At 40.6% G+C, this 24,292-nt stretch overlaps 1 protein-coding gene across 1 annotated transcript in view; it reads right to left on the reverse strand.

Annotated features, from left to right (window-relative positions):
* The window catches only part of slc30a2 (solute carrier family 30 member 2), an 83,771-nt gene extending 59,827 nt beyond the window's left edge, over positions 1–23,944 (reverse strand). The window contains exons 1-2 of the mRNA XM_080193274.1: positions 23,723–23,944; positions 3,271–3,479 (exon numbers count right to left, since the gene is read on the reverse strand). Coding sequence (XP_080049400.1) covers positions 3,271–3,479; positions 23,723–23,802 — 289 coding nt within the window. The 5' untranslated portion in view covers positions 23,803–23,944. The remainder of the gene's footprint in view (positions 1–3,270; positions 3,480–23,722) is intronic.
* Positions 23,945–24,292: the final 348 nt, after the last annotated feature.

Raw genomic sequence — 24,292 nt, forward strand, 5'->3', positions numbered from 1 at the left:
ATTGACTGGTCAACTCAAGTCGGACGCAGTGGACTTGAGGAAGAGTTCTTAGAATGCTGTTGAGATAGGTTCTGTAACATACTGTTCGAGGAAACTATGAGGGAGCAGGCTATCTTGGATCTGGTCCTGTGTAATGAGGCAGGCAAAATTAATGATCTCCTTGTGAGGGATCCTTTTGGAATGAATGATCACAATATGTTGAATTTCTAATACAGATGGAGGGTGAGAAAGTAGGGTCCCAAACCAGGGTCCTCTGCTCGAACAAGGAGGAGTATGATAGGATGAGGGCAGAGTCGGTAATGTAGGCTGGGAACACAGACTAGTTGGTGGGGACAGTTGAGGAACAGTGGTGGATTTTTAAGGAGATTTTTCTCAGTACTCAGAAAAAATATATTCCAATGAAAAAGAAGGAAATGTAAGAAAAGGGATAACCAGCCGTGGATAACTAAAGAAATAAAGGAGAGTATCAAATTAAAAACCAATGCATACAGAGTGGCCAAAATTAGTGGGGAACTAGAAGATTGGAAAAGCTTTAAAAAACAAAGAACTATGAAGAAAGCAATAAAGAAAAGGAAAGATAGATTATGAAAGTAAACTAGCACAAAATATAAAAACTGATAATAAAAGTTTTTACAAATACAAGAGTGGCTATAGTAAATGTTGGTCCCTTAGAAGATGAGAAGGGGGATTTAATAATGGCAAACGATGAAATGGCTGAGACCTTAAACAAGTTTTTTGTGTTGGTCTTCACAGTGGAGGACACAAATAGCATACCGATAATTGATGGTCATAGGACTGTAGGGGGTGAGGACCTTAAAACGATCACTATTACTAAAGAGGTAGTGCTGGGTAGGCTAATGGGACTAAAGGAAGACAAGTCCCCAGGTCTGGATGGAATGCATCCCAGGGTACTAAAAGAAAAGAAACAGCAGAAGTAATAGCAGATGCGTTAGTTGTAATTTATCAAAATTCGCTGGACTCTGGGGAGGTGCCAGCTGATTGGAAAACAGCTAATGTAACGCCACTGTTTAAAAAGGGAGGTAGACAAAAGGCGGGTGACTACAGGCTGGTTAGCTTGACATCTGTAGTTGGGAAAATGCTGGAAACTATCATTAAGAAAGAAATAGCAGGACACCTGAAAAGAATGGTTCAATCAAGCAGACGCAGCATGGATTCATGAAGGGAAAGTCATGTTTGATGAATTTACTGGACTTTTATGAAGATGTAATGAGTGTGGTTGACAGAGGGGAACCGGTGGATGTGGTATATTTAGATTTCGAGGGCATTCGATAAGGTCCCTCACAAAAGGTTGCTGCATAAGATAAAGGTACACGGAGTTGGGGGTAAAACGTTAGTGTGGATTGAGGATTGACTATCTAACAGAAAGCAGTGAGTCGGAATAAATGCGTGCTTTTCCAGTTGATAGTCGGTGACTAGTGACATGCCACAGGGATCGGTGTTGGGGCCTCAACTGTTTACCATATATATAGATGGTCTGGAGGAGGGGACCGAGTGTTGGGTAATAAAGTTTGCGGATGACACAAAGCTGAGTGGGAAAGCAAATTGCGTGGAGGACACAAAGTCTGCAGAGAGGTTTGGATAGGCTAAGTGAGTGGGTAAGGATTTGGCAGATGGAGTATAACACTGGTAAGTTTGAGGTTATCCACTTTGGAAGGAATAATCCTAAAATGGACTATTATTCAAATGGTGAAAAATTACAACGTGCAGAGGGACCTGGGGGTCCTTGTGCATGAATCACAAAAACTCAGTTTGCAGGAGATAAAGAAGGCAAATGAAATGTTGGCATTTATCGCGGCAGGGATGGAGTATAAAAGCAGGGAGGTCGTGCTGCAATTGTACAAGGTACTGGTGAGGCCGTACCTGGAGTACTGCGTACAATTTTGGTCCCCTTATTTAAGAAAGGGTGTATTAGGTTTGGAGGGAGTGCAGAGAAGGTTCTCCAGGTTGATTCCGGAGATCAGGGGCTAGCTTATGAGGAGTGATTGAGTAGACTGGGCTTGTACTCATTGGAGTTTAGAAGGCTGAGGGGAGATCTTATAGGGACTTACAAGATAATGAAAGGGCTAGATAGGTTAGAAGCAGTGAGATCATTTCCACTTAGAATGGAAACAAGAACTAGAGGGCACAGTCTCAAAATAAGGGGGAGTCAATTTAGAACAGAGTTGAGGAGGAACTTCTTCTCCCATGGGATAGTGAATCTTTGGAATTCTCTGCCCATTGAAGCAATGGAGGCTACCTTGTTAAATGTGTTTAAGTCACAGATTTTTGACCAATAAAGGGAATTAACGGTTATAGGGAGCAGGCAGGTAAGTGGAACTGAACCACTATCAGATCAGCCATGATCTTATTGAATGGCAGAGCAGACTCGAGGGGCTAGATGGCCTACTCCTGCTCCTATTTCTTATTTTCTTGTAGCACCCTCCCACATTCTCAAGTAGATGCTAGTGCTGTAGGTGTGATGGAACAGCTTGACAAAAGGTGTAGCTAGTTCAGGAGTTCAGTACTAATAACAACATTAATAATAACAGTTGGGCTGTTGTCGAGACCAATAGTTTTTGCCTGTTTATAGACGTCCAGAATTAGTCTGGGAAACTGAGTCATGGTCCTGCCCCTCAGTAGCTGATAATGCTTACGAATGAACTAGAGTAATTTCGAAACAAAATCTGGAAAATTAGGCATTGGTTTAAGGTGCGAGGAGCAAGGTTTAGAAGGCACGTATGAGGCAGTTTTTGTTTTTACACAGAGGCTGTTGGGTGCCTGAAACTCACTGTCCAGGGGAGGTAGTAGAAGCAATTCGGTAGTGACCTTTAAGGGGTGTCTTGACAAACACATGAATAAGATGGGAATAGAGAGATATGGTCCCCAGAAGGATAAGGGGTTTTAGTTCAGTTGGGCAGCATGGTCAGTGCAGGCTTGGAGGGCTGAAAGGCTTGTTCCTGTGCTGTAATTTTCTTTGTTCTTTGTATCTGGTTGAATAGACAATAGAAATGAAGTGATATGATTCTGTGAGTCTGACTATGTTGCTTAGGTGGAGGGGAGGAAATGGGGGAGTAAAATGCGCACATGGGAGGTTTCAGCCATTCACCAAATGCACTGTTTATAAACATCCAGAGTTAGGCTGGGAAACTTAAGTCATGACCCTGCTCCTCAGTAGCTGATGGTGCTTATGAACAAAGAGTAATTCTGGAAAAAAATCTGGAAAATTGGAAGAAAGAAGATAAAGTTTAACAACAGATACATTATACTCACCTACAACTTCTCCAACCATAAATATCAAGCATATAATAGCAGCAATGTAGAGTTTCCTTCTCGCCTGCAGTTTTTCTCTGTTTTCAATGTCAGATGTAGATCTGCTGTGGCAGTGTTGACTTGTATATCTCTCCAATTCAATAGAGTTGGCATTGTTTCCATTGTCAAACGGGTAATTTGGGTAGACTTCTTTTGAACTGGAAAAGGGGCTGCAATGGAATGAAAGTAAAGTTTATTTATTTATTAGTCACAAGTAAGGCTTACATTAACACTGCAATGAAGTGACTGTGAAATTCCTCTAGTCGCCACAGTCCGGCATCTGTTCAGGTCAATGCACCTAACGAGCACGTCTTTCAGACTGTGGGAGGAAACCAAAGCACACGGAGGAAACCCCTGCAGACACAGGGAGAACATGCAACTTCCACACAGACAGTGACCCAAGCCAGGAATGGAACCTGGGTCCCTGGCGCTGTGAGGCAGCAGTGCTAACCACTGTGCCACCGTGCTGCCCAGCTGATTAACTGAGATAATTATATCAAAAATGGAAATCTCTTACATTTGAAATTATTTTATGCAATTTCATGGTTGTTTGGTTCATCTGTTCAGCAGTTCAGGTGTTCAAATGAATTTAAAAGGTATCTGTGCGTATCATGTTATTTCCATAAAATTTGGTTGGTATTATACAACAGATATCCTGCTCATATAACACCTACTCAGCAAGCATATCTGCAAAAGTGCATACAAACCTATGTACATGGCATATTTATAGGTGAATGGTATACAGAAAACTAGTGCTAATGCTTCCATTTCTATGTTTCTGTGGCCATAGTGTATCAGGGTTTGGATGGAGAAAATGCACTCCAAGTTCTCTGTTCCTGATCACTGAATGACCTAAACTGAATGTGCACATACGCACAGGGTGACAGACGGGATGAGATTAATATATTGTCTCCTGTAATCAGCTCGCATACTTGCAAATGAATACTGTCACCATATAGAAGGGTAACCAGTTTCCCATTGGATGGGTTAGATTAAAGTTGCCTCACTAAATTATGAATTTTGTGTTTACAGTCAAGATGGGATGGGAATAACTTGGAGTGGTTTTATCCCCTTGACTCATTTATATGGTGCAATAAATAGTTAGGTGGTCCTAAAGAGGATTGGCAGATATTTGGGAGGAGAATTCTGTACATTTTTTTCCTATACAGTGAATGTAGCCTTCAAGAACTTGTTCTGTCCTTTCACTTTCCCAAATTGAGGAGCAAGTCAAAGGAAAATAACCCCTAACCATGCAAAATATTAACTTAGTATGTAGTAGTGGTTGGGCAAATGAGCTTAGAAGAGGCCATTTTATGTACACAATTACTGACTTGTGATCATTGCATCACATTTTGGAGAAACATTAGACATCAAAATCACTTTGCTGAAACTTGCACTAACATCACCAGACATGAAAGGAACTTAAAAAATGTTACAGAAACATCTAGAAAGAAGATTATTTCCACTGCGCAAATAGATAGAACTGAGCAGAATCACACCTGCTTTAGTCCTGGGCAGCATAAAAAACCTATGTCAACATTTAAGGTCAAACAGGTAGTTAAAGGAAAGGGGAATAAGAAAATATTCATTTGGACTTGGGACTATTACTGAATAAGATAAACACCTAATTTTATCATTCTAAACTATTTTGCCTTTTCACTATCTTGCTTTATTATTTAGCTGCTTCATCAATGATCTTCCCTTAATCTTAAGGTCCAAACTCCACCAATGTTCGCAGAATGTTCAGCACATTTGTGGCTTCAGATACTGAAGCAGCCTATATCCATATGCAGCAAGACCTGGGCCAAAATATTACACTCTCCCCTTCCCTCGCCCAGTGGATTTTGAGGCAGAAGTGGGAACATGAAAATTCAAGTCTTGGGCCACATTCAGCTTCGTCAAATAAGTGGCAAGTAACATTCATGTCACACAAGTGGTCAGGTAATGACATCTTTAACAAGAGAGGATCTAACCATTGCCCTTTGACTTTCATTACCATTGTTGTGCTCCCCACAATCAATAGCCTGGGTGTTACCATTGACCAGAAACTAAAGTGGATTAACCACATAAATACTGTGGCCACATGAGCAGGTCGGAGATTAAGAATTCTATAGCAAATAACTCATCTCTCTGCTCTCCAAAGCCTGTCCGCCAAATACAAGGCACAAGTCAGGAGTGTGATAGAATACTCTCCACCTGCCTGGATGTGTGCAGTTCCAACAACACTTAAAGTTCAAAAACATCTAGGACAAGACAGCTAGCTTGATTGGCCAATTCACCTTAACCATTCATTTCCTCTGTCACTGACACATTGTGGCAGCAGTGCGCATCATCTGCGAGAAGCACTGCAGGAACTCAACAAGGCTCCTTCGATAGCGCCTTCCAAATCTGCAACCTTTACCACCTTGGACAAGAACAACACATGCATGGGAACATCACCACCTGCAAGTTCCTTCCAAGCCACACACCATCCTGACTTGGAATGATATCCCTTTCTTTCACTGTCTCGGGGTCAAAATCATGGAACACTCTCCCTAACAGCACTGTGGATGTACCTACACTATATGGACTGCAGCAGTTCAAGAAGGCGCTCAACACTATATACTCAAGGGCAATAAAGATAGGCAATGGATGCTGGTCTAGCCAGCAATGCCCACATCCCGTGAAAGAACATACTGCTTCTGTAAATAAATCTAACCAAGTAATTTTAATCTGTATCCTTTAGCCTGACATCGGAATGATATTTCTCACTTTTCAGGAGAGACTGGAGAATTTGGTGGACATGTTAAATAACTTCCAGTAAGCAATATGCTGCAATTAGAGATTAGTTATGAAACTTCAACATGCTAATCAGCACATAGATTGATTGCTACATGTCCATTATCTCCAATTGATGGAAGGATATCAAAACAGACGACAAATAGAAAGTTACAACTTTGCTTATGGAAACATTTTGAACCATAAACAGAAGACAGAAGCATTGAGAGAAAAGGCTGAATTGTAGAATGGAACCTTACAGCTGTGCAATGATGGCATGAATTTGACAATTTGGTGATGTTTCTTCTTTACTACATGTTGTTTATTAGAATTGATATCAAATTTTGGATTTTCTGGATTACAAATTAGATAATACTGCTAGGCCAGTGTGAACAAGATGCAGCAATCACTGTGCCCAAAAATGTGGGCCTGAGGCCCAACCAATATTGTCCTTAGGTCTCCTTTTTAATAAGTTCAGAGAGCTGCCTCTAACACCAGTTAGTGGTCCCAGGCAGCTCTGTTGAGCTAGATATCAGGTTTAAGCCACTGAAACAACCTGACTGGACCTCTGGTAAGTACTGGGAAAGGGAAGAGGGTTGGATGGGTGTTGAGCATAGGTCGATAGAGGTCTTCGGAAGTGTACAGAAGAATAGGCCTGTTTCCTTTGATCCCACAGAAACACAACTTTTAAAAAGTTAACTTTGCTGTTTGATGGTAACCTTCAGTTGATCCTTTAAGAAACAAGTGTAGGACCAAAACAAAACATGGCAGAAGAGACATGACAACTATCCCACTCAACACCAACAAATTTCCTGGAAAGGTCCTTAAAAAGGCACAGGCCCTTCACACTAACAAATTCAAGAAGCTCCCAGAAAAGTTCTGTTTTTACTCAAGCAGAATTAGACTTGGCCCTGGGATATATTTTGGCAGGTTAAATGTTAAATAGTCAGTTTCTTATTGTTATGTGGGATTGTTAAATATTTTGAGGGAGAAAGGTGTTCAGAGGGAAAGATGGTATTCACTGTAGGTGACTCCTTTTCAAATTGTACTTGTAATTATCAAAATTTCCCAAGAATTTTGTAATCAAAAATATTTGAACATTTTTTTCATGTTAATTTCCCCTGACTCTGATGCAGTTACACTGACATCAGTTTTTGCTGCTGGGTGCTGTTTATTCACAAGAACCATCTATAACAGATCACCACACAGTAAATGTAGTGGGTGGCATGATGGCACAGTGGTTAACACTGCTGCCTCACAGCGCCAGGGACCCAAGTTCAATTCCGGTCTCAGTCACTGTCTGTGTGGAGTTTGCACATTCTCCCCGTGTCTGTGTGAGTTTCCTCCAGGCGCTCTTGTTTCCTCCCACAGTCCAAAGATGTGCGGGTTAGGTTGATTGGCCATGCGCAATTGACCCTAGTATCAGGGGGATTAACACAGTAAATATGTGGGGATAAGGGAATGGGGCCTGGGTGGGATTGTGGTCAGTACAGACTCGATGGGCTGAATGGCCTCCTTCTGCACTGTAGGGATTCTATGAAGATCAAAAATAGTTAAACTGCACCTCAGACTTCTCATTGAATATTGGCTTGTATGAAACAAATATTAATTCCAGCAGATAAATAATTCCTGCAACCAGCAATCTTTCCTTAGCACCATGCTTGCTTGTTCTGTTTAATGAAACCTAACCTGGGAGAAATAATCAGTCAACCTTCTGAAATTCTCATTACAATTGTACTGACCAAAGTTCATCAACACAAAATGTTAACTCTTTTCCTCTCTCTGTAGATGCTGCCAGGCCAGTTGATCGTTTGTAGCATTTTTCACTTTCATTTCAGAGTTCCAGCATCGGTAATGTTTTGTTTTTGTTATGTTAGCTATTAAGTTTGAGAATTTGCCCTGTACTAGTGCAGTGATAGAACAGCTCTCATACCTGAGCAACCACAAACTCAAAGCAGGAGCTTGTAAACCTAAGTGGTGTGTGGCGGAGGTAATGAAGAGTTCAGAGCAGCAGGCGTCATTAAGGCTCTGCGTCCCTAAGCATTTCATTTTGCAACCGAGCATTGTTATCCTATGCTGGCTGGCATATGCTTCAGTAGGAGCTACTGCAGGTAGTTAATGCTTTCATAACACGCTGTAAACTTCAGAGACTCTTACTGCATTTAAATGAGTTAAAATTCAGCTTTGACTTTTTTTGGAGGGCGTCACGTATTTCATTTATTTTAGGCATGCACATAGATAGGAATAAAGAGGATAATAAATCATAAGGAGTTGGCATCTGATCTGAAACAAAGCATCCACAGACCAACAGCAAGGATAAGAACCTATAGGAATCAAACATGAGGCTGATGAGCTTTGCAAGAATGAAATATGTAAATATTTGTGGCAGACACCCAACTGACCAAAAAAAAACAACTAAGTGCCTGATCATCACACCATCTTTTCCCACTGTTACGCGGTCATTGGGTAGAGTAATTTATCACCAGTTCATTCATGCTTTTACACCAACAGCAGTTATTCATCAATCATTCTGACAGCTTGTTGAACCATATATCGATACATTCGGCTGCACCTCAAACTCTGCTCAGTCTCATCAGTAGCACAGCACACATCAAAATTTTAATGCGACAGATTATTTGGTTTTACTAGAAGGCTCTCCAGATACCAACATTCTGTCTAATGTAAATTTATGTGAATAGTTTTGACTTTATATAAAGACTATTTTACAACTATTCTGTTTGATCTTGCTACACAGCACCAGCCTCATGTTTTCACTCCCTAGTTTTACAGGGATGTAATGGTGGGTTCAAGATTTATAGGAATTAGGAGCAGTAGTAGATAAGTTCAGCCCTTCAAGCTTGCTCTTCCATTTTATCAGATCATGGCAGATCTCTGCCTACTCTCAAATCCATCTCCCCACCTATTTCCCCATATCCCTTTTTTAAATAGGAATATATCTATCTATCTCCTTCTTAAAACCAAAGATTCAGACTCCACCGCGCTATGGGACAGCGAGTTCCATCCTCTGTGAGTAGTTCCTCCCAGTGTTGGATTTGGAGTTGGTGCAACTCTAAGCTATATAAAGCTTGGAGGCCCTTGTTAAAAACTTACACCAAAAGGTCTCACAAGATAGTTGGAGAATACACTAGCCATTCCCGATCATATATTTCACTATTAACTTTTCTGGACTGAAAAAGACCTTTTGAACAATATCTATCTTGATTTTTGAATGATCGCTTTGAGTTTTCAAATAGGCCGTTCCAGTGTTGACACTCTGAAGGACCCTCAAGGATCCAGTAAGAGAGTTCATCCTCGGTTAAGACACCCCATTGACCTACATCATTGAGTTTCATGAATTTTGTTGTTTCAACTGTGGATGTCGGCTCTGCAACGCTCACATTTGCATCACTTCCAGTGTATTCCTCAGCTGAGATTCCAGATTCTGTTGTCTCTGTGGCAGAGGCACTAGGCTGTGGTTGTTTTGGACTTTGCTGATCACCTTCGGTTTGTGGATCCTTAACTGTTTCTGGAGTAAAGTAACTGTCAACTTCTGGTAATTTTTTTGATCTGCTCTTCAAGCTGGTGCTTTCTTTTTCTTTTCTGGTATCCGCTCTTAAATGTTCTCTTCATTTTGAATCTTCTGAAATTTTGTGAGGCCCCTGTGGATTTGTGAGGCCCTAAGCTGTACCTTGTTTAGTTTACACCTAAATCTGGCACTGGTTCCTCCTCATCTCAGTTTTAAATCTACTGCCTCTTAAACTATACCTGTGACCTCTTATTCTAGATTGCCCCATAAAGCGGAAACATTTGGTCTACATTTACTTTAAAATTTTATATTCCTTGATCAGATCCCCTCTCATCCTTCTATATTCCAGCAAATATAATCCCAAACTATTTAATTTTTCCTCATACGTCAATCCTTTCATCCCTGGAATCAATCTGGTGAACCAATGCCATCACATCCTTCCTCAAGTAAGATGACCAAAACTGGATACAATACTCCAGATGTGGTCTCACCACATTTTCTTCCAAGTTGTATCTGAAAAGCAAAAAATAAATCAAGAGCAAGCCTTTTTCTTCTTCCCTCGATCTCAAAATGCTCTGTAAAGTTATTTCACATGAGAAATATAAGTGCGTAGAGTTTCTGGGAACTAGTAGCAATCCAGACACAACTGCTTCGGTTTCCTGAATTGATCTAATGCTTCAAGTTTCTCTTCCAACATACTTTTGTTGAACCACGGTTATTAGGCATCACTTTAAGTTGTAATGAAAATATTAATTGATGTATTTAATTTTTATTATTAATATAGCTGCAAATTGGTCTTTCACATAAAAGCATTTTTAATAAGAATGTTTAATAATCTGACATTAACTGAAAATATCTAAAAAAAATCTGTTCAGAACATTTACTGATTTTATTTATTGTCACATGTATTAGTGAAAATTATTGTTTCTTGTGTGCTATACAGACAAAGCATACCACACATAAAGAAGGAAAGGAGAAAGTACAGAATGTACTGTTATAGTCATAGCTCGGGCGTACAGAAGGATCAACTTAATACGAGGTAGGTCCATTCAAAAGTCTGATGGCAGCAGGGAAGAAATTGCTCTTTTGTTGGTAAGTATCCTCAGACATTTGTATTTTTTTCCCCAGCAGAAGAAGGTGGAAGAGTGTATTATCAGTGTCCAGGGTGCATGGGGTTCTTAATTATGCTGGCTGCTTTCCCGAGGCAGCAGAATGTGTAGACAGTGCCAATAGGTGAGAAACTGATTTGAGCGATGGACTGGGCTTTGTTTGCAGCCCTCTGTACTTTCTTGCAATTTGGAGAGAGCAGGATCCATACCAAGCTGTGATGCAAACAAAAAGAATGCTTTCTATGGTGCATCTGTAAAAGTCGGAGACAATTGTAGCGGATATGCCAAATTTCCTTAGTCTTCTGAGAAATTAGAGGTGTTGGTGGGTATTTTTTAAACTAGATTGTTGGCATGGAGGGACCAGGACAGGTTGTTGGTGATCTGGACACCTAAAGGCTTGAAGCTCTCGGCCATTTCTACTTCATCCCCATTGATGTAAACAGGGGTGTGTTCTCCTCTAGGTTTCCTGAAGTCGATAACTATACTGTTCGTTTTGTTGACATTGACAGGGAGATTATTGTCATCGCATCATTTACCAGATTCTCTCTCTCTCTCATTCCTGTACTCTATCTCATCATTGTTTGAGATCCAACCCATCATCATCATCAGCAAACCCCTGAAAATGGAGTTGGAGAGGAATTTGGCCACACAGTTATAGGAATATGAAGGATATAGTAAGGGGCTGAGGGCACAGCCTTGATGGTGAGAGGGAAGGTTGACGATTACAGACACTGAGAATGGGGAGGTTGGCCACTGACGCTGGTGAAGGTGGGTCGTGGTTGAATAACCTGTTGGTGGTGGGGGTGAGGAGTGACCTGACCACTGAGTGGTAGAAGGGCTTTGCCTTCAGTGTGTAAGGATTCGGGTGTTCCCCTTGTTTGCCAAAACCCTGGAGGCGGGAGTAGGAGGGGTGCACGGTTGCACGGGGCCTTTAACTTCACTTTGAGACTGGGGCACCCTGATCTTTGTGGAGCTGGCCTTGTGAGCTCCACCCTGCCAGAATAATGGCATAAAACTTGCCCCCTCCACCCCTGCAGCTTTTGACAAAGTTTCAGTCAATTTGTAATGAAAACCTGGATGTGTTTCTAGGGCGATACATACAGTTTTCTATCAGAACCTTTGGTACTTTGGCTGGAATTCTCCAATGCTGGACAAGCCACCTGCCAGTGAAAATGAAGAATTTGGCACTCAGCCAAATCTCCAGTCACAGCAGTGGGATTGGAGAATCCCAGCTGCTGACGAGGAGCGGAGAATGCCTTTGCCATTTTTTTGGAAAATTCCATTTGATACTGACTTCAAGGACATGCATTCTAATAGTTTTTGTATTTTCTTCAAATCTCAATATTCTCTTTCTTTCACCATTCCCATTCTTTCTTAACACGAATGACTTGCATTCTGGTACATGAAACAATTATTGATGACTCATTTTTATAGCTCCTGGCACAGGGCTACATGCACTAGAATAGCATTTCAAGAGCTAAGGTACATCATAGAATCCCTATTCTGCAGAAAGAGGCCATTCAGCCCACCGAGTCTGCACCAATAACAATCCTACCCAGGCCTATTCCCCATAACCCCATATATTTACCCTGTTAATCCCTCTGACACTAAAGGTGCAATTTAGCATGGCCTAACCTGCAGATCTCTGGACAGTGGGAGGAAACCTGAGCACCCAAAGGAAACCCACACAGACATGAGGAAAACATGTAAACTCCACATCTAAGGGCAGAATTGAACTCAGGTCCCTGGCACTATGAGGCAACAGTGTTAATCTCTGCACCACCATGCACTCCCCGCCCCCACAGGTTTCCATACATTAAAATCCATGTTTAATTCAGATTGTCAGAAGCCTACTTGATGAAAGGAGGATCTAATCCTACCTTCATTTGCCCTTATACACTTGTAATGACCAGCAGGGATCAGAGGATATCAGTCGGGACCTGGAGTTCAGCTGCATTTTATTGCGCTTACCCGTCCTAGGGGCCAGGAACATTGAGACCAGTTTCAGCAGTCCCTGCCATATCCCCAATAGGATCAGTTAATTTGATCAGGAATTGAGCTTGCGCCCTTCTTAGTCTGTACAATCCTATATCAAACCACTCAGGGAATTTATTCTATGGGAGAATTTATAAATAGATTAACAGCCCACAGTTAAAATGTAGGCATATAAATTAAAATTTGTGAATGCAACATTGCATATAGTCTGATGACATTGGATTATTTGTTTAGATTAAAAACTTTCATAAAATATGGCTTGAGAAATTAATTGATAAACTAAATCAGTAGCAGATTATTAAATGTTTCCGGCAAGAATGCAAAGGATGAGTTAGGTCCAAAGGGGAAGAATTGTTTAGTGGGATGTTATTATCAATATCTAGCTCTGCCAATCAAAAGAACTTTGACTTTATCCTTTCTCTTTCTCTTCTACCTGTCAAGCAAGGTCACAAAATTACCTTCAATTCCACTGAATGATGTGCCCACCTGTTTTGCTATCTGGCACATCTGGAAGCATTGTTTTGCATATATTTTCTCCATTCTCTTATATAACTTTCTATCTCCCCTCTAGGTCTCTCTTTTTGAGTCTTAGGATTCCCAATTTATTTAGGATTTATTTGCAGCATTAAGTGGGTATTGCATTGCTGGCAGGGCTATTTTTTGGGCGAGTTGTTAATTCCAGGACTTGTTTGCTCTTTCCAGTGGATACAAAGATCTTGTGATCCTATTTCAAAGAAGGGAAAGGAAATCTTTCCTGGCCAATATTTTAACTCAACCATGGCACTATTACGTAATTATCTCATTTGCATGAAGCCACCTAACGTGTGAGGTGCTTCACCTACCTAAGGGAAAAGAGGTTAGAGAATGTGTCAGGCGCTAAAGGAAACGAAGTCCTTGTAAAATAGTGTTCCAAACTTAATTCATGCTGCTTCATTGCCACTAAAATGAGCCTTGTGCATCCGACACCTTCTTTCAGAAAAAAAACATGCCAGAAGGTGTTCTGGAGACATTGAAGAACAGGGCATTGGAACGAGCTAGATCTGCACATCAGCAACCATGACTCTCTGAACAGCATTCTCAACTCACACAGCAGCCAAGGCACTGACTGGGATACAGATCACTCCCTGTGGGGGGCACAGGTTGAGGTGCAAACCTGATGCCTTTTCATTCAATGCAGAAATGCCATCCTCGTATCAACATCAGTCATACTGTCCACTCAGGTTAAAAAAAACAGTTCAATGACTCAATTGAACAGGCACCCCATAGAATTTCCTTACAGGGTAAAGAAAGGAAATAGAACTGACTTTGAGACACCATCTACAATATTGCACTCTCAACAAACAAAAAGCAATCGTGGAAAAGTGCTCATTGTTTTGAGGCCAACATCAGTGTGATGGAATGTGTTAATGAAGTCAATTAGTCCACTCTCATTAGTGAGAGAGAGAGCAAGAAAACTCTGAATGCATTACGCATGATGACACAGTAATTAGCGCTGCTGCCTCACAGCTCAAGGGACCTGAGTTCGATTCCTGGCTTGGGTCACTATCTGTGTGAAGTTTGCACATTCTCGTCGTGTATGCTTGGGTTTCCTCTGGACGTTCTGGTTTCCTCCCACAGTCCGAAAGATGAGTGGGTTCGGTTGATTGGTCATGCTAAATTATCCCTTAGTGTCCTGGGATGCATAGGTTAGAGAGGTTAGCAGGGTAAATATGTGGGGTTACAGAGATAGGGCTTGGGTGGGATTGTTGTTAGTGCAGACTCGATGGGATGAAAGGCCTTGTTCTGCTCTGCAGGGTTTTCTACGATTCTATGATTAAGAGCTACTCAAAGTAAAGTCCAACAGACTGCTAGGCGTTATTTGGTTACAACTCTGCCAGAATATCCAGATGTGCTTTGACATAGGGAATGCAAAGGACATGTATGGAGGGATCAAAAAAACAACAGACCTATGAGCAAAAAAAAAAGTTCCATTCAGAACAAAAGGCAAGAGATGTCACAAGCAGAAATAAGCTGTTTGGAGAGATGGGTGCAAGAAACTTTGAGTAGTACTCCAAGGTTGACTCACCAAGGAACTTCTAGACACCATAGATAGCCTGCCTGCCATGGCACAGCTCGATCATAAACCCGCAGTAATGAAGCTTCACAAAGTTACTGACACAATTACAATGGCAAAGTTTTAATGTTATGCTGCCTGAACTCATCAAGCCACGGGATACCAGGACTCTTGCAATATCTGCAGGAACAACTCTGTCTCCACTGGAGGGAATGAGCAGTGTGCCAGGATATACATGTGAAGATTGTGACTTTGTACAAGTACAAGAACAAGAACAACCACAGCAACTGCAACAACTATTGAGGTATCTCCCTGATCAGCATCATGGGTGAAGTATTTGCCCATGTTGTTCTTGTCAGCCTGCAGATCCTGGCTGAACCCATTTACCCTGAATCTCAATGTGGTTTCAGGACTGGAAGATCAACAATTGACATATCTTCTCAGTCTGGCAACTGCAAGAAAAATACAGACTAAGGTGTTCAGGATTGGTTGGAGGGAGGAATTTCTGGGTATGTCTGTCAAGGGAAGGGAGTCAGGGAAACATATATATATATGTCTGTGTATTAGAGAGCAGCAAGGAGCTTCAGGGAGCAAGCAGCATGGCCCTTTGAGAGAGCATCAATGGGGTGAAGGAGGCAGATGTAAATGCAGAATTTAACAAGTGGAATAGGGGCACAATCATTTAACGGAAGACATTCAGGCCACTTCGGCTCTATTGAGGTTTTGTATGCTTTCCCACATCTCTAATCACCCCCACTCCTCTGTCCTCAGCACCACACCCTGATACTAGAAATTGTTGATATCTTCACATATCTAGGTTTCACAATCACCAGCAATCAGTCACTTGATGCTAAAATTAACAATTGCTTCACAAAAGCTGAAGCTGGTACATCCAAGTTGTGATATAGAGATGCCAGCATTGGACTGGGGTAAACACAGTAAGAAGTCATGATGTGGAGATGCATTGTTGTGAGACTTCTTACTATGTCCAAGCTGTGTCAGAGAACGTGGAACAACAGCAACCTAACTGAGAACACCAAACTGCAAGTCTACCTCTGCCCTCAGCATACTCTCTCTACAGTGGTGAGATCCGGACAGCATATGCAGAGCAGGACAAAATGCTGAACAGTTTCCATCTTTGCTCTCTCAGACATATCCTTGGTAACTCTTAGCAGGAAAAGGTCACCAATTCAGAGGTCCTAAAGTATGTTAATTCCATCAGTATATATTCATTGCCAAGCTAACAATGCCTATGCTGTCTTAGCCTTTTTCAGTAAAAAGTCTGACAACACCAGGTTTAAGTCCAACCAATTTATTTGATAGTACTCACTAGCTTTCGGGGTTAGTCCCTTCATCAGGTGAATGGAGAGTTCTGAAGGGGCTAACCCCAAAAGCTAGTGAGAGTACTATCAAATAAATTGGTTGGACTTAAACCTGGTGTTGTCAGACTTTTTACTGTGTTTACCCCAGTCCAACACCGGCATATCCACATCATGACTAGTTAGCCTTTTTCATCAGATGGATGATAGCCATGTACCCAAAGGCCTTCTGTGCAGTGAATTGGCCACTGAGTCACAGCCTCCTGCGTGTCTATTCAACAAGCAAGCAAGCTATGAAATAACGTCATTGGCACTGAAAACTAGGAGACAGTTGCTGATGTTGGTGACCCCTGGAGGCTGACTGTTGGAAGAGGTGAGCGGAAAGCTCAGCTAGCTGAGCAGAGGGCCCAGAGAAAATAGAGGGTAGTGAATCATGCACCTTCTCAACCCATTGTCAGCAGAGACTGTCATGCTGGAGTGAGGCCCCTGAATCACATCAGGTGAGACTTAACCACAGAGTTAACACCGCAGCACTAACCATCGTCTTACAAGATAGAAGGCTACTAACCAGGAATGGAAAATAAAGACAATGAGATGCAATGCTGAAAATACCAACAAATAAAAAGTATCAGAAGGAAAACGTTTTTGTTTTGCTTTGAAATCCTTAGGGTACATGTTATGGACTTCTGCTCCTCACACAGAGCCATATTTGACGGGTCATGGGTTGAAGAATTGGACATAGGGATCCACATGGCCAATTTACAGCACACCCAATTTTCCAGTTATTAATTTGAATCATATCACAGAATTTCACTTGTTAATCAAAACTCAGTTCTGTTTGGGTGAATGGTTTCCACCTGATATATTTACCTTCCTTCTTTCCTTTCCAAAGCTGATGGGTATTTTGCATTTCACATTTTAATTCAGATTTTCACATTTGCAGGTTTTGTTCCTTTTATCTGCAATGCATTTGGAGATATTATTTAAAATGATTGTTCAATTTGTGTATCTGCAGCAATTTGATTATGATTATCCACAATTGTGATCTTACAACTGCAGAACATTAATTTGTCTCAATAAAATGGACTCTTTTTGGATTGTTGGTGCTTGGATCCATTTAGAAGTTCATTCGTTCGGAATTTCTACATCCAACTCATTGCAAGGTGCTCCTTCATGGGAATTGCAAAATGATTAAGAGCTACATACAAGAAACATTCAGTTTTATCAAATCCCACCCAGCAGATTCAACTATCTGAAAGGCAATTCAACTACTAGCTAGCATTTTACCAGTTAGTTATTGAGGCATTCTAATCATTACCATTTTACCTTTTTGGCAATGAATCCACATTGACATATTGCATATTCTAAATGGATAATCAGAAAGGTTTTGGAATTGTAGTATTTTTGCACAAAATTGTCAAAGTGTGAGGGAGTATGAAATTCAAATCATGAAGGAGCATTAGATGTGACAGAAAATTGAAGTACAAAAAATTTAAGCGTGAAGAGGAACATGTAGATTTTTAATCTGTATATGAAAGTTAACATGAGGATTGACAGAGGAAAGGAAGACACTGGAGATAATTATAATTATATCAGAAACAAATATATTTGCCATCACTATATCGTTGATAAGTAAAGAAATGTTAAAATAAATTGGATTTCCTCTTAAGTTACATCTGAAAATCTGCCTAGCTGTGGTGAGCAGTGGCATGTCCAATATCATGTGGTAGCTGGTACATTAAACTGAAGGTCATAGGATGGAACTAAACTGGCCCCACATGAAATCATCCAACTGTGGATTCTATTCATGAAACATGCGAAAGGAGGACTTAGGATCGGGCCTGCTTTTAAGCTAATTCATAGTTTTTAATGATTGTAAGGTTTCTGTGATTTTTTTTGCTCCTTTTTCATTTATTAATGCATGCATTAGTTGATTTTTCAAAGTTATCCAGCAGTTAAGAATTTGGCATTTTTTAAAGCAAATAAGTTTCATTATTCTTGATTGCTAATGATGTTCTCGTCCTACTGTAAGAAGTGATGGGAATCAGTATTCCATTGGACTTCTCAACATTTTGCATCATTGTGATCAGAAGAAGCTCATGAATGCCTAAATACAGATGCTACCACATTTCGTCTTGCACCCATCATTGCATTCATAGATCACTCCCGGATTTATTGGATGTACCTGAGGATACATTGTGCATACTGTTTGTTTCACAAGGATCACTCAAACAGTACCACCTGCTGCAGGCTAGCCTGCTGACAACTCTTACTTTAAAATGGAAGATTACCACAGCATGAAGCTCTCATGCCATCCTTCTAACTTCTAAAGGGAAACATTGGTAACATGAGGCAACTTACAGTGCACCCCTTTACCAAACAGTGAACAAATGTTGTTTTTGAATGAAACAACGCCTTCATTTCAGTTCTTGTAGAAAGAAGCTGAGCAGAAAATTCTGAGAAGTGGATCCCCTCCAAATGCAGGGTAATGCCGTGCACTGCACACCTTTGTGCATATCAGCATTCATCTCATCAATCCTATGGCCTCCATCAACTAATAGGTTTTGCATTCAATTATTTTTCAGACAGTACCTAACTACAGAAGTGGCATTATATATGTCAATGACCATTACCTCAAAAGTGGATATACTGGCACAGTTGACTTCCACACAATGAAGTCAATGTTATTTTAAGAAGAAGAAACATTGGATGGAATTGTTCAGTGACCAGGACTATCCTTTGCATCCATGGTCGATCACCCCATTGAGAAACCACTTAACAGAAAGGAAACACTGTAGTCTGGGTGACTCAGTGTCGGTTTGTTTCCTTGGCAATCATCTTCACACTCAAGTTTGCCATGCAGTTTTTGTGCAAGCTAAGAACATGTGTAGAGTCCCACTGTAAAGTTTTTGAAGCTTACTTATTAGTCACAAGTAGGTTTACATTGACACTGCAATGAAGTTGCTGTGAAAATCCCCCAGTCGCCACACTCTGGCACCTTTTCGGGTACAGTAATGGAGAATTTAGCATGGCCAATCCACCTAATGTGCACATCTTTGGATTGCGGGAGGAAATCCGCACAGACACAGGGAGAACATGCAAACTCCATATAGACAATGACCCCAGCCAGGAATCGAACATGCGTCCCTGGTGCTGTGAGGCAGCAGTACTAACCACTGTGCCACTATTTATTATTACTATAAACAAATAACAATTTAAGGTATGCTCTTATCAACATTCAAAGATTAATCTCGAAAAATCATCATTTGTGTGTCTTTTCTGATCCACCCATTTAGCATTAGCATACTATATAGCTAAATGAGTAATTTTCATATGAGCGTGTCAAATGCAGACTGAATACCAAAGAGAGTAAAAATTACTGAAAGGAAACCTTGTAGAACAGTAAGAAAATGCCTCACCAAAATCAGAGAGAAGGTGCCAAACTGAAGCTGGAACCATTCTGAGCATTTAGTGCTATCATGGCATAAAACGATTAAATCTAATTTACCTTGTTACTGTTCCTTAACTTTGTGAATCACAAATGCTGCCTTGTGTGTGTATTGAAGAGCTCCAGTTTGTGAAGAAGCTTCCTATGCTGTTGGGTTCCATTGGATTAATGGAGTGTAAAGCATATATTTTTGTTTTCCAGATTACTGTGGGAGATTGTGGTTCCTATTCTTCATGAATGCATGTTCTACAACATCACCACAGAAAGGATATTGGGTAGCAGATAACTATTGTGCACAGGGCTGTACGTTGCTTGCACCTAGATACCTTGATAATACTCAATGTTTCTGCTATGGGTTAAATTCTAATTTGCTCTGTATATATTTTGAAATATATTTTTTCAATGGCAAGCTTATGTATTCAATGATATCTCTAAACAACAGCCTCAGAAAAGCAAATAAGGAATGGGTAAATTGAGTGATAATTTTACATTACAAGTTAATAATGGATAATTATTTTACAGTACAAGTGAAATGCAGATTTAATACTGCCAGATGTTGTACAGTGCTGCAATACTCAGAATACAGGCTTTCAGTGATAGAAGATATAATCTGACCCAATCCCTAACTCCGATGATACGATTATCCTAATTTCTGTGCCCTACCTCCAAGTCAGACAGTCAGACCCGACCTCTGAAATTCATAAACACATTAAGTCAGATGACTTGGTATTTTGGGTGGATTCGGTTCGCTTCACGAGGTTCAGCGTTTCAATTATTTTCAAATATTCCTTTTTGAAACAAAAGCAATTCAGGTACAATTTTTTTTATGGAGCTGTTTTTGGTAAATTTCCTTTAGAGTGCTGGGACGCTTGATAAGAAATACTCTTGCTGAATTTTGATATCCTTTAGTATATCATCCGGAAAGGGTCCCCCCCCCACTGTTAAACAATGACGATTCCCCGGTTGCAATTGCATCCCTTTTTGTCTGGTCTGGTTTTCAACAGTTTATGTGTTGACATGTTAATGTCTTCCTTGTGGCTAAGATTTTTTTTTAATACAAATATGCTTTTGCTTACCACCAGTAATTCCCATTTAGAAAATGCTGATCATTTTCAAGATTCTTTGGATTAAGGATGAATGCCACATTGTAATTTTGAAATCCGACGGATAAACAGATTTTATGGCCAATCAACGGAAAATACTTATTTTGTACAAAATGATTTGCAGAGGGCAAGAAAAATGATCCTCTGCATTTAAGTAGTAAATTCAAACACGCCATTAGAATGTTTCCTTTCTCGACAGATCAGTTCATCTCATGCCTGTGCTGTAATACATCTGCAGTTTCGATCTCCTATCTCCAAATTAAGCTTTCGTCCCATTTCTTTCAGAGCCAGGGTTGGAATCTGAAATGATGTGATCTCGTAGTGTTATTTTGGGCTGCTGGTGGTGGAGGGGAAAACTAATAGCCAAACCGTCACAATAGAAACAAGTCCAATCTTCACACAACAGACAGCAGGCCAATAATTATTAACCTGCATTGATTGGGTAATACAAGAGTAAAAAATGTGTTATTCTTCGAATACCATTTGATTATTTACTAGTGGGTATCTCAACTTCGTGCAGTGTTTCCAATTCTTAAGGATTTAATATTGGGACATATTTAAAATAACTGTCAATGTTATTTCTTAATGTAATTACATGGCATTTATTTACAATGCAGAGACGGGATTCACCGATTTCACATGAGCATTATGCCAGATAAATTAGTTATTGATTTGTCCCCCAGCCCCGATACGGCTGATTTCACGCAACAGCTTAGGTTTATTTTACAGTTCAAGTGTTGCGTCCTTTCTCGAGTTCGTTAGAAGTCTACATTAAGCGTATACATTTTTACTTCTGGAGCGCGCCAATTAGACAAGTCTGGTTGAATTGACGGAACTGTCCCGGACTGAGTAGGTAATCAAGACAAACCCAGAGGTGATGTGTGGTAGGTGATCTTTTCACAAACCTACTTGAGTTTCATTAGTGGTCCAGGTTTCTTTTAGGGCAAAACAAAAAAAAACTCAAATTAAGTCAGGGACAAAGTAAAAGGGGCAGCTCCCCAAAGGCAGGGGGAACAGCCCGAACAGAACCAAAGTATAAAGGAAACTTAAAACATTAAATCATAATGTGATTATCGGGGTCTATAATGCACCCCAGCCCCTGTGGTGTCCAATGGGTGTGGTCCAGGTGAGGAATAACGTATAGGTGAATGCCTAGACCAAGAAAGTGTCCCTGCAGCTCTGGAATGTTAACAACGATTCACTGGAGTATTAGAGTAATCTACCGCATCCAAGGCTAAATTAATCAATGATTACTATCCACGATGCTACAATTACAATGGCCAGTGTTGCAGAATTGGTATTACCATAATTACCATAAGCCACTAGAAACATTTTACTCCATTAGGAAGTGTGCAGTGTGTTCAGCTGATTTTAAAAAAATGTTGCCCAATGTTTTAAACTTAATACACTGGATAAAATACACTGCTCGCTCGGCGGTAAACTACGAGTGAAGGCAAGTTTGGCAAATGTAGACTGGTGACATTTCCGGTCTGTTTCTCTCTCCACAGATGCTGCCAGACCTGCAGAGTCTTTCGGGAATTTTCTGTTTCTATTTATTTGGCAAATACATATTTGAAAGTATAGGCTATAACCAATCGTTTTCTATGTAGAAATTGGCCCTATGCATGACCGTGACATGTGGAATGATTTCTTGAGAGTCAAGTTTAAGAAAAACTACTTTTATTCAAACTGCTGTCACAATGCAGTGGTAAAACGTTACTTCTACAACTTTACGCACTGAGGGAAGTGAAAGCCTACACATTTGTTAAGATGCTGTTCTGTGATTCAATTTATACAATATATATTTGTTTTCACATCGTGTTTTATAAATCTTGCTCTTATCAGATGCAGTTGAAATTGTGGTCCAGCTTTTCAGCCCTCCGTTTAACTGATTTGTGTACGGATGTGGAATATTTTGAAAGTAATGGGATATTTGTGGCAGCCTCTGCCTTTCAAAAGCAAATATTTCAGTCAAAAGTTATCAAATGAACCACGATAACAGATGGGAAACAAAGTGTGGGCATTTAAAATAAATATTTCAATAAATGGTGAACGAATTTCTAAAATCCTTCTTATAAAATAGCATCAATCATTAGTATTGCCTTTTGCATTATCTGGTAAACGATCAGTTCCCCGAGCTATTAATCACAGATTGTCTGAAATGAAACCAGGCGTGAAAATGATTTTCTTCACACAAACTGCTCTTGCGGGGATCTATTCTGAGTGGGGATTTTTAGCTCAGTGACAATACAAACATTGAAACCCAGCTGGAAATCTGCACTTGCTTCAAGAGGCCTTTGAACGTATAACCATAAAGTGTAACATGTAAAGTGTGTGCCCAAGCTGAATTAAAACAAAATGTCCAAGTATTTAGTGTATCCTAATCATATAAAAGATAATAGCCAACATATGCATATTCCATAGATAATAATCACGATTACCAACGCAGTAACCGAATTGGCCACATTCTCCCTCCCGCTTGCGCATCAGTGTAGACTGCAGGGTGTGATAACGCCACCGGGAAGATACATCAACTGGCTCCAAAATCTGCCCAGCAGAATCCCTCTTGAACTATATTTAATCCAACAAAATCAAAAGTAGGGAAAGCGATGGCACCAGAATTTAAATGCATCTCCTACAAACCTACAGGACTGCAGCTCTTCGGTGAGCCGACTAAAAGTCCAGCCCTCATCGTTTCACTTCAAACCTAACCATTTGCGATGGTTCCATCACGTTTACCTGGATACCCGCGTTACTCGCTAAACATTCACCCAATTCACTGAATAACGAGCTTAGACAAACATTTACTCACAGCCAACCGGAACAGCATCGCCTCAGTGTAATATCACCAGCACGTTTCACATTAATGTGCTTAAAATGCAAAACGCCAATTGTGTGAGATAGCTGATAGCAGGAAAAATACATTCCACACGCATTCCATTTGGTTATTATAGTTAAATAGCCTACGGAAAGCAATTTCCTTTCAATTGATTCATTGAATGCCAATGTATTAACGCATCGTGACCTTCCTTAATGCAAGCACATTCCCAGCTATAATAACTGTACAGTAACAATGACAGCCCGCTATGCTTTGTTTTCTTACCTTTTCAGGCGCAGAGTATACATCCTCGCTTTATTTTCAGTTATCAGATTAGCTTTTTCTGAATCCACAAACTGATCCATATTTCCAACTGCAACAATGCAGCACAGTGGAACTTAAGAAAGCACTAACCGGATATCCTTTAGACTGAGTTAAATCACTTCAGTGAAGATTCTCTGGGTTTGAAAGTCATCTCAAATCATAACGCATTTCACTGAAAAAAATGAAGGCAACCTTTCCTCCCGTGTGGTTCTTTCCGGCCGGGTAAAGTTTGTCTTACTGGGCTGAAAGCTCCTCTGCCCGAGGGGTTCTTTCCCGCTGAGCTATATGTTAATCAGAGAGTGAGTCGTGTGCAAAGGGCAATCCGAGCGGCTTTTGACTGTGAGCACCAACACTGCACACTGTGCGACGTGTGCCCACACGACTGACATCTTTCAGACTCAAATGCTGCTGCCGAGTCCCCGAGGACTGGCAACAAATCCCTGCCACCGACCGCTTTCTGTCGAGCCGCTGGCAAACCGAGTCTGTAGCCTTGCGTTCCCACCTCGACACTACCGGAATGTTGACTTTTAT

The sequence above is a fragment of the Carcharhinus amblyrhynchos genome, chromosome 7, assembly GCF_965287045.1.
Source record: "Carcharhinus amblyrhynchos chromosome 7, sCarAmb.v2.hapA, whole genome shotgun sequence".
Classification (NCBI taxonomy): Eukaryota; Metazoa; Chordata; class Chondrichthyes; order Carcharhiniformes; family Carcharhinidae; genus Carcharhinus; species Carcharhinus amblyrhynchos.